We start from the raw sequence: 11512 nt of genomic DNA on the forward strand, positions 1-11512 counted from the left end.
AGGGAGCGTGGTGGCAAAAGCTGACGGGAGTTCAAAACTTCTGGAGAGCACCAGCTTGTGGAAGCCACGGCAGGAATGATTTCGATTCCTAGGAAACCTTGGGGATCCCTGGGTATGCATGACGGGCCACAGCAAAATTGTATTTTGGCTGCTCGAGAGGGAAGGAGCAGATAGGAAACAGGGATGAAAATGGGATGTCAGGGAGGAAAGCATTTTAACAGCTGGAATAGCTCGGTTGGTTAGAGCATGAGACTCTTAATCTCGAGGTTGCACATTGGGCAAAAGATTCCTACACTGCAGGGAGTTGGGACTTCATGATCCTCGTAGTCCCTTCCAACTTCGCAATGCTGCGATCTCATGCGCCAAAGCGAAAGAGCAGACTGTACTCATGCGTGTGCAGGGATTACGAGTAATACGGTGATCTTCTGATCTTTTCCAAACGAGCCACGGGCTTCTTACACACCCCGTTTGCTCGATCTGTTTACCGTGTTGGTCTCGCACCTGATTTTCCACCGAGATAGGCACTCCCCTTTGTTAAAGTAATTGCATTTTGCGTGTGAAGCTTCGCAGACACCAAAACAGAGATCAAAGTGTAGACGGGGGAGATTTTATTTCTTAAAAGAACAACAACAACCCAACACACACCAAATTCCATTGGAGAAGGCCTCCGTCCCAAAGCTTCATTTCATTCTTTGGAAGGCTTGCAAGGGAGCCCGAAATCCACAACTACCCAAACAGGCAATCTGGAGTTAGCAACCAAGGCTGAAGGGCGTCTTTGGATTCACGCATTAATAGGCAGCGATGCAGAGTTTTGCTAGCAGTGATTCATTGCCTGCACTCAAGGCCTGGTGCTCTTTTGAAGTGTGCCAACAAAACCTAAGGAATGCAGGTTTTTGATTTTTTGCAAACCACTAATTAACAGATACCCCACCCCGTCCAATCTCTGCAGGGCCATTTCTTTGGGGCTCTGTTACAGAAGCCGCCTGGGTCATTTCCCCGAAGCCCGGTAGGGTGATTGGTTTCTGCCAACATGGCAGCAAATGAGTCTATGGCATCCTATAACATGGCGAGTCCTTACGCAAGCTGGGAAAGCCAACCCAAGCGTCATAAATCAAGGCATTTCATAATTAAGAGAAAAGGCTGGGAGGAGTGTTGAAAGGCGAGAGAACACACAATCCGAGTGTGCTCTGTTGTGATGGCGGGTGTTGAGGATCAAAGAGCCAAGGTCACCTTTCTCTAACCTGGTATCCTCCAGAACTACAAATCCCATCAGCCCCTGCTGCCACTGCTGTGTCACATGGCTGTGCCGATGGACGTTATAGTCCAAAATATTTGGAGGGCACAAAGTTGGGGCACCAATGCCCTGGCAGAGCCCAGTGGCAATGGCTGCCTTGGGGCTCCCTTTAAAAAAGATTGTGGTTCCAAAGAGCTGGGTCTAGCCTCCATCTCAATTCCCCACAACCCCCCTGGAGGCAGTGTACCTCCAGGGGCATTCTGGGAAAATGCAAATGGTGGAAACATCCAGCCACCTGGTGCTGTCTGGGGTGTTACTGTTGGTCCACTGAGAAGACGGGGACCACCACCTTGCCCAGGTAGGTGACCCCCTGTAGCACCCACCGGCAGGACAGGTGTGCCAAAGACAACCACCTGTATTGATCCCATCACTTATCTGCCAACATGTGGAAATCAGGGTACCACTGATGTTCTTTCCCAGGAGTTTCCTGTTAATTCATTCAATTCACTGAAATCACCAGTGGATTCTGGAGCAACTGGGTTGAAGGCTTGCTGATTCAGTTCCTAAGTTATCAAGGGAGCCTGGAATAAAACCAGAACTGAGTAGAAACAGTCCTCCTTTGACTTTAACTGTCTTGTTTGGAGGGTGAATCGAAGGTCCTCTCCTTTTGGTGATTTTGTGTTTGTTTTGGGGGTTGGAAGGAACTATGAATACGAGCCCAGGATTGCTTCAGAAAACAAGGGTGTCCAGATGACCCTCCTGAACGAACCTGAGAGGGTGAGGGGTTATCACACCCCCACCTGCCAAAAATTGAAGGTGACTGTGCAGGGCAGAAGAAGGGGGGTGGGCAGTATGTGGCTTCATGAGGAACTCTTGACGTGTTCCTTCAATGCATGGTGTGTGCTTGTGCATGTGTGAGAAAGAGGGAGAGATAAGCTCCCTACATGTATGTATGGATGTGGGCACATTTGGGCACCTGGCTAATACATTAGGGCAACCAAAAACCAACAATTCAACCAGGTCAGCAGTCTGCAGAGTGTATTAACTGTTAACTGGAGGGTTTCTCCTTCTTTCTCTTCTTCTTCTTCTTCTTCAATTTTTTGACATCTGCCACTGCATCCCTGACTAGCTTTTTGCCATTGTTCTTTCTCTTTCCTCTTGGCTCTTCTGAGTCATTGCTTTCTGCATCGGAAGTTCCTGAGTCACAACTTCCTTTCTCTTGGGCGCCATTTTGAGATCCGTTGCAACTAAGGCTGCCACCGCCAGGACTGGAGTGCTTAGATTTCTTCTTCTTCTTCCTCTTCTTCTTCTTCTGGGTGTTGAGCTTCTCCACTTCTCCACTTGAGCCAAGATCCCTGGGGCATTTTGCCTCTGGTCCTTCAAGGCCATCCTCACTTTCATAACAACCATGCTTGGGGTGCTTCCTCTTCATGGGCTGGGCTACCAAACACTCCGACTCCTCAGCCATCGCTGGAGGAGACTCAGCTGTCCTGAAGTCAGCCTCACGCTGGGCTTTCTTCAGCGTGGCCATGCGCTTGGCAAAATACTCCTGCACGGTAAGGGCACTGGTTACAGTCTTGCCAGAATCCACTTCGTCTGATGGGTCCTCCTCCTCTTTCTGGTCCTCCTTTGGAGATTCTGTGCCAACAGCAGCAGCCTGCAAAGGGAAAAGGGAGAGAGATGAAGTCAGTGAGCCAAACTGCCTTCCAACAGTTGAGGGAGTTGGGTATTGTTTAGTCTGGAGAAGAAGAAGAAGAAGAGAAGGAAGAAGAGTTTGGATTTGATATCTATCACTACCCTAAGGAGCCTCGAAGCGGCTAACATTCTCCTCTCCCTTCCCCACAACAAACACTCTGTGTGGTGAGTGGGGCTGAGAGACTTCAGAGAAGTGTGTCTAGCCCAAGGTCACCCAGCAGCTGCCTGTGGAGGAGTGGGGATGTGAACCCAGTTCACCAGATTACGAGTCTATCGCTCCTAACCACTACACTACACTGAAGAGAAGAGAAGGCTGAGCTATGATATGATAGCCATCTTCATGGATCTCAAGGGCTGTCCCATGGAAGAAGCTTATTTTCTGCTGCTCAAGAGGGCTGGACCTGAACCAATGGATTTGATTTACAAGAAAGGAAATTCCAACCCAACATCAGGAAGAACTTTCTGACAGTGAGAGCTGTTCGACAGTGGAACAGACGCCCACAAGAGGTGGTGGACTCTTCTTCCGTGGAGGTTTTTAAGCAGAGCTTGGGTGGCCATCTGTCACAGATGCTTTAGCTGAGATTCCTGCATTGAAGGGGGCTGGACTAGATGACCCTTGGTGTGCCTTTTAACTCTACAATTCTTTAAGCCTAGTAAGCCTCATATAAACCTTAATGAGTATCCCCTGCACAAAACCTTCTCAGAGCTGTACATAATAAAAGTGCTTTCTCAGTTCAGCAGGCTGCTTAGGCTAAATCCAAGATGGCAGACTTACTGCTCCAGTAAAATATTAACGTAAAAAGGGCCCCATTGAAGAAAACAGTCTAACTGGTCAACGTCTAAAAGAGCATCGGAACAACCTGGCCACAATAAGGAAATTCTGCCCTTGGTATGTTCATTTTCTACCTCTCCATTTTGATTCTCTGGCCCCATATCTGCACAAACCTATTATCCCCAAATACAGAGGTGCTTTTACACTTGCAAGACCAGATGTTTTGCCATCTGCGGTACTTGAGGGTCAATTCCAAAAGATCCCGCCTGAGAAATGTCTTTGCCCCTGTGGAGATGGTAGCACCGAAACAGCGGCACACGTCCTCCTGTCTTGCGCTCTCTACAAAGACCTGAGGAACGAGATCATCACGCCACTCGTACTAACCATCCCAGGGCGCTCAGCCACTGCCACAATGTCCTTTGTCCTATCAGATCAAATTGAGCAGATAACAGCAAAGGTTGCTAGGTTCATAGCAGGGGCAATCAGAACAAGGGCCACTAACTGACGGCTGATTCAGGTGCTTTTATATCAAATTTCCTTTTCTGCGTATACTGTAATGTTTTACTGTTGCTATGGCCATTGGCTAATGCGAATCAAGTTTTATCTCTCTCTTTCTTAACGTAAAAAGACTGGGGAGAGTAAAAGGAGGTCATGGTGAACTCTGATTTGGAATTGAAATGGAAATCCGTTTAATGCTACATCCACACAATCTCATTGACTTATGAGGAACGGCTGAGGGAGTTGGGGATGTTAACCTGGGCAAGAGGAGACTGAGAGGCGATTTGATAGATATCTGCAAATATCTGAAGGGCTGTGACATGGAAGAGGGAACAAGCTTGTTTTCTCCTGCTCTGGAGAGACTCTCCTTCGTTGGAAAAAGGAATCTCTGACAGATGGTCCACCCAACCTCTCTTTAAAAGCCTCCAGCGAAGGACATCGGAGCAGCAGAAAACAAGATTGCTCCATCTTCCATCTCGTAAAAGTATCGCTCTGCCTTCGCCAACCAGATGCCCTTCAGATCTTTTGGACTACAACACCCATCAGGCTCAGCCCAAAACACCTGGAAGGCACCAAGTTAGTGAAGGCTTGCAAGAGGCTTTTGTTTCATAGAATCATAGAATCATAGTTGGAAGAGACCACAAGGGCCATCGAGTCCAACCCCCTGCCAAGCAGGAAACACCATCAGAGCACTCCTGACATATGTCAAGCCTCTGCTTAAAGACCTCCAAAGGAGGAGACTCCACCACACTCCTTGGCAGCAAATTCCACTGTCGAACAGCTCTTACTGTCAGGAAGTTCTTCCTAATGTTTAGGTGGAATCTTCTTTCTTGTAGTTTGGATCCATTGCTCCGTGCCCGCTTCTCTGGAGCAGCAGAAAACAACTTTTCTCCCTCCTCTATTTGACATCCTTTTATATATTTGAACATGGCTATCATATCACCCCTTAACCTCCTCTTCTGCAGGCTAAACATGCCCAGCTCCCTTAGCCGTTCCTCATAAGGCATCGTTTCCAGGCCTTTGACCATTTTGGTTGCCCTCCTCTGGACACGTTCCAGTTTGTCAGTGTCCTTCTTGAACTGTGGTGCCCAGAACTGGACACAGTACTCCAGGTGAGGTCTGACCAGAGCAGAATACAGTGGCACTATTACTTCCCTTGATCTAGATGCTATACTCCTATTGATGCAGCCCAGAATTGCATTGGCTTTTTTAGCTGCCGCGTCACACTGTTGGCTCATGTCAAGTTTGTGGTCAACCAAGACTCCTAGATGCTTTTCACATGTACTGCTCTCAAGCCAGGTGTCCCCCATCTTGTATTTGTGCCTCTCATTTCTTTTGCCCAAGTGCAATACTTTACATTTCTCCCTGTTAAAATTCATCTTGTTTCATGGGGCAAAGCCCTGTGAACACAAATACACCTAAGAGTTGGACGCAGGCCAGCCCAGGGACCAAGCAAATCTTTTCTTTCTTTCCTTTTCCTTTTTCTAAAGGAGTATGTGAGCCAGAGTTTTTTTAAGTGCCCCAAGAAACACTCCTGGAATCTCAAGTGCAATGTTATTTTTGTTGCACTGAGCTAAGGCTTTGGAGCGGAGGTCTAGCAGGAAGCTGCTTCCCTGCTCTGCTCCTAACGAAGCAAATCTGCATACTCTCCCTCATTAGGACACTAATTCCCAAGTGCTGTGCCAGGAGGGCAGACGATTGTGTACCCCGTCAGATGTGAATGTGGAAAGCAATATATATGAAAAGGGCCCGTGAGCTCAAAGGCAGTGGAAAATTGCATTTAGAATCATAGAATCATAGAGTTGGAAGAGACCACAAGGGCCATCGAGTCCAACCCCCTGCCAAGCAGGAAACACCATCAGAGTACTCCTGACATATGGTTGTCAAGCCTCTGCTTAAAGACCTCCAAAGTAGGAGACTCCACCACACTCCTTGGCAGCAAATTCCACTGTCGAACAGCTCTTACTGTCAGGAAGTTCTTCCTAATGTTTAGGTGGAATCTTCTTTCTTGGAGTTTGGATCCATTGCTCCGTGTCCGCTTCTCTGGAGCAGCAGAAAACAACCTTTCTCCCTCCTCTATGTGACATCCTTTTATATATTGGAACATGGCTATCATATCACCCCTTAACCTCCTCTTCTCCAGGCTAAACATGCCCAGCTCCCTTAGCCGTTCCTCATAAGGCATCGTTTCCAGGCCTTTGACCATTTTGGTTGCCCTCCTCTGGACACGTTCCAGTTTGTCAGTGTCCTTCTTGAATTGTGGTGCCCAGAACTGGACACAGTACTCCAGGTGAGGTGTGACAGAGCAGGGGGCTGGTTTAATTTCAAAGGAAACTAATAAATTTATACAGTGAAGAGATAATGCATCCTGGGGCATGTACTTACTGGGCAGATGTGCCATTGAGAGTATGTGTGGGGAGGGAGAAGAGGCATGGATGGTCACCATCTTGGATGGATTTAAAAGAGGCTTAGACAAATTCATGGATGAGACTAGCTACAACATCTGTGCACTACCTCCATTGTTGGAGCATTGCTGGGGGTTGGGTTACCATTCCATGATTCAATTATCTATGAATACTAGTTGGTGGGAAGCACAAGCAGGGAGAGCGATGAAGCACCCAGGTCCTGCTCATGGCCTTATGGTTGGCCGTTGTGAGAACAAGATGCTGGGCAATATGTGGTCCCCTTTGGCCTGATCCAGGTACAGGAACATTCTGAGGCTCTGAAGGTAAAGGACCCCTGACCATTAGGTCCAGTTGCGGACGACTCTCGGATTGCGGTGCTCATCTCGCTTTACTGGCTTCCAGGTTATGTGGCCAGCATGACTAAGCTGCTTCTGGCGAACCAGAGCAGCGCACGGAAACGCCGTTTACCTTCCCACCAGAGTGGTACTTATTTATCTACTTGCACTTTGATGTGCTTTCGAACTGCTAGGTTGGCAGGGGCAGGGACCGAGCACCGGGAGCTCACCCCGTCGCGGGGATTCGAACCGCCGACCTTCTGATCGCCAAGCCCTAGGCTCTGTGGTTTAACCCACAGTGCCACCCACATCCCTGAGGTTCTGAAAGTCGATACACTTTAGGATGGATGTTGACAAGCTGGAACGTGTGCAGAGGAGGGCAACCAAGATGATCAAGGGTCTGGAAACCAAGCCTTATGAAGAATGGTTGAAGGAGCTGGGTATGCTTAGGAGGAGACTGAGAGGAGATATGAAAGCCATCTTCAAATATCTTAAGGGCTGCCACATGGAAGATGGAACAAGCTTGTTTTCTCCCGCTCTCGAACCAATGGCTTCAAGTTACAAGAAGGGAGATTCCAACTAAACATTAGGGAGACCTTTGTGACAGTAAGAGCTGTTCCTTGGCTGCCTCCCAAGGAAGTTTTTCAGCAGAGGTTGGTCAGGGGTTCTTTAGCTGTGATTCCTGCACTGCAGGGGTTGGACGAGATTACTCTTGGAGGTCCCTTCGAACGCTACAAGTCTATGATTTTATGAAAGGCTCCCTCCCTTCTCCTTCTGACTGCATACCTGTTCCGACGCCACACTTTACACAATGACAAATGTCTCCACCACCCCTTTGCCAACTCCAGCCGATCGCTCCCTCCACAGGCTGCTCTGACACACGTAAGCAACCTGTACAGGCCGAGATGGATTTCCAAAGCTGCCTTTGCAAATCCGGCCAGAGACACATTAATTACCACTAAGGAGGTGCGCGGAGCACAGTTTTTGACAGGAACACAGGGCTTTTAACTCCCTTCGAGCCAACGCCAGACCTGGCCTGGCCACAAGACTGGAGCTCAGAGAAACCCGCGAGGCCTGGAAGAGAGGGAAGCCTGCCAGAGGCCCCTGAATCGAACAGGAATTTTAATAACCACGGGCCGCTGAGCATGAAGGCAGTGGGGCATGGAGACAGGTAAAGGCAGTGTCAGGCCCCAAACAAACTCGCACATTCGGTTTCGGGGACACTGGTGGGAGACCATCAATCATCTGGGAAAAGACGGGGCGGTGCCAGGAATGCCTCGCATGAAGGGTTCCCTGCAAGGGAGCCATGGAAACCAGGCAGGTACAGCAAGTGGCTATTTCCAAGCAGGCTGGCCAGGTGAAAATTGGCTGGTACCTGCTGGATGCTGGGCAAGAAATGAACAGCTGGAAGGGATGCCAAGGGCTGTCTAGTCTAACCCCCGGCAGTGCAGGAATCATGGCGAAAGAATCCCCGACAGATGGCTATCCAACCTTTGCTTAAAAACCTCCAGAGGAGGAGAATCCACAGACTTCCGAGGGCGTCTGTTCCACTGCCCAACAGCTCTTCCCGTCAGAGTGTTGCTGCGATGATAAAATGGGGGACAAAATGGGAGAACACCTTGAGCTTCTTCTTGGAGGAAAATTCACCCAGGCAATCTCACAGTATTAGCGCTCAGGTCTGGTTATGTGCTAATCCTTTGCTGTACTGCCTGTTGATTTATGATCTGATGATGAGATACTAGCAGTCTGCTGTGTAAAAAGTCCCAAAGTGACTTACAAAGGGGTGCAGCGTTTTCGGGTTGCACTCTACGGTGACCCAGAAGTAACGGAACATGTTACTTCCAGGTTTCGCCGCTCACGCATGCGCAGCTGCTCAAAAATGAGGTCACGCGCATGCGCAGCGAATCACGACCCGCAGGTGCGGGTTGCGTTCGCTTCAGGATGCGAACAGGGCTCCGGAACAGATCCCGTTTGCATCCAGAGGTACCACTGTATAAATTAATAAATAAGAATAACAATAGTAAGTTGAGATCTTTCGCAGTCCGCATCTGTATCAGAATTGTTTCTAAGGCGGTTTAAATATGTCTTTATTATCATTCATTATTTGCTGCCCTGGGCTCCTTTGCGAGGAAAAGCAGGGCATAAATTTAATCAGGAAAAATATACCGTATTTTTCGCCCCATAGGGTGCACCGGCCCATAGGGCGCACCTAGTTTTTTTTGGGGGGGGGAATAAAGAAAAAAAAATATTCCCCCCCCCCAGGTGCTGGGCTGGGGTGGGGGAAGCCCGAGCTTCCCCCGACCATAGACCCCAGAACAGGCTGCTATCTGCAAGCCTGGGGAGCCCGGCGGGAAGTCGCGCTGGGCTCCCCAGGCTTGCAGATAGCTTCCTGAAGCCTGCAGAGCGAGAGGGGTCAGTGCGCACTGACCCCTCTCGCTCTCCAGGCTTCAGCGAAAAGCCTGCATTCGCCCCATAGGACGCACACACATTTCCCCTTCATTTTTGGAGGGGAAAAAGTGCGTCCTATAGGGCGAAAAATACGGTATATATTTCAAATCATTAATTACTTACTACAGCTCCCCAAATGGAAAAATATATAAATTAATTGCACTGCCTCCCCTAGGCAGCCTGCTCAAAGGAGTCTACACGGTGTGTTTCTGCATGAGTCACTGTTCTGGGCATGTCTCCTCTGAGGACAGGTGAGTCCGATGTGCGTCTTGGCATTTGACAGCGAGCGAAGGTGACCCAATTACACCTAATGGCAGCGACGTGACAGAAAGTAGGAAGCCTCCTTTGCGAACGGGCAATTTGGCTAACACGAGACGCACGTTTTAGGACATATTTCCTGACATGATAGCTGTTTGGGATCCTAAAGACAGAGAAATATGCTGAGGTGTAAGCAACAGAGATGATGGCCAAAGAGGCTAATGCACACCTGGAGCCAAGGATGGAAGGACCTGTTTTATGACGAGGCAGAAAGATGGAGAGGCCTATCCCTCCCATCCAAAGATCTCTCTTGTCTCAACCCACAGTCAAATGGATCAAGTCAAAGCATGACTGAGCACTCGGAAGACGGAGGAATCGTCATCTTTCCCCAAGGAGGATGAGTAATCTGTGTGCAACAGTGCAGAGTTAAAAAAAAAAAATCTAACAATTTTAGCAATTGGTTTTGAAATTTATTTTTTATTTTTATTTTTCTGTTTTTCTTTTTTCTTTCCCCCCCCTTTTTGTAATTTTGTCTTTTTTGTGTATTTTTTTTTAAAAATTCTGTTGTTTCAATAAATATCATTTTTAAAAAAAATGAAATTTATTTTTTATTTTTTAAAATAATTTTTATTAAGGTTTTTTAAAACAAATTTTAAAACATTCAAGAAACTCAAGTTACATTTTACATACTCAATATACCCCCGCCACGACTTTCCCCAACTTCCCTTTCTGGTTTAGACTGTACAGTGGGCGCTTGGGTTGTGTTCCATGCGGAATGCACGTTCGCAACCTGCATCTGCGCGTGCTGCGATTCGGTGCTTCTGTGCATGCGCAAAGTGAGATTTAGAGCTTCTGCGCATGCGCGACTGCCAAAACCCGGAAGTAACTCTTTCCGGTACTTCCGGGTTTCAGCGGTCTGCAACCCGAAAAAACACAACCTGAAGTGTCTGTAACCTGAGGTATGACTGTATTATTTTTGTTCTGCGTATAGTTTTGTATCCCTTCTATGATAAAATAAACTTATTTCTTAATCTGTACTTAAGTCCTTATTTGTATTTACTATTTGTATTTGTCCACTGCAAGGGTATTACTCAAATCCTGCAAATGAGTTCATTTCAATGTATTGTTTCCTGTTTCTGTGTGTGTGTGTGTGTGTGTGTGTGTATCTTAAAAGGTTCCCAATCCTTTTTGAAGTCATTACTGTCTTAATCTTTAAGTCTCACAGTTTTAAGATTCGGAATGTCAAGGTAAAGTTTCAGATAACACACCTCTCAAAAAAAGAAAACTGAACAGGTTCTTGTCTTGGTGAGGGATAAATGAAAAAGCCAAAGGAAACCCGTCCTAGAGAAATTTTAATCCCTGCAACAGGGCTGTTAAAATGAAGATTAAAATGAGGAGTGGGAGAAAACCACCTTGAGGAAAAAAAGGTGGTATATAATTTCAATCAATCAATCAATCAATCAATCAATCAATCGTCTGTCCGCAAGAGTGATTTGCCTCAATTTAACTAGGGCCAACAATGGGGACTCAGTGGCGAGAGCCCTCTGCACATGCTTATAGGCAACCGTCCCTTTGGCTGGTCTGCTAGCAAGACAAGAAAGGTATTTCATGAACGGAGAGGGAGCAATATCCTTTCTCAGTTTTCTCCAGCAGCAAATGGCAGCCTCTGATGAAGCCGTTAGGCAGCTGAGTGTTTTGATTTGCAGACTGTTCTGTCCACAAGGTTTGGCCAAGTAACCAGTGGGGATTTGGAAGGAAGAATGAAGGCTTGAGGAAATGGGGTGGGGAGGAAGGAAAAATCAGAATTAAAAGTAAAAAAAAGAAAGAAAAAAGAAATTTGCACTAACAGGCCCTCAGTCGGGTAGAT

The 11512-nt window shown here is 47.5% G+C and overlaps 1 protein-coding gene across 1 annotated transcript in view; it reads right to left on the reverse strand.

Annotated features, from left to right (window-relative positions):
- Positions 1-591: 591 nt before the first annotated feature.
- PINX1 (PIN2 (TERF1) interacting telomerase inhibitor 1) overlaps positions 592-11512 on the reverse strand; it is a 58432-nt gene continuing 47511 nt past the window's right edge. The window contains exon 7 of the mRNA XM_082217848.1: positions 592-2891. Within this exon, the coding sequence (XP_082073974.1) occupies positions 2283-2891 (609 nt within the window). The 3' untranslated portion in view covers positions 592-2282. The remainder of the gene's footprint in view (positions 2892-11512) is intronic.

The sequence above is a fragment of the Podarcis vaucheri genome, assembly GCF_965113315.1.
Source record: "Podarcis vaucheri genome assembly, chromosome: 3".
In the NCBI taxonomy this organism is placed as follows: Eukaryota; Metazoa; Chordata; class Lepidosauria; order Squamata; family Lacertidae; genus Podarcis; species Podarcis vaucheri.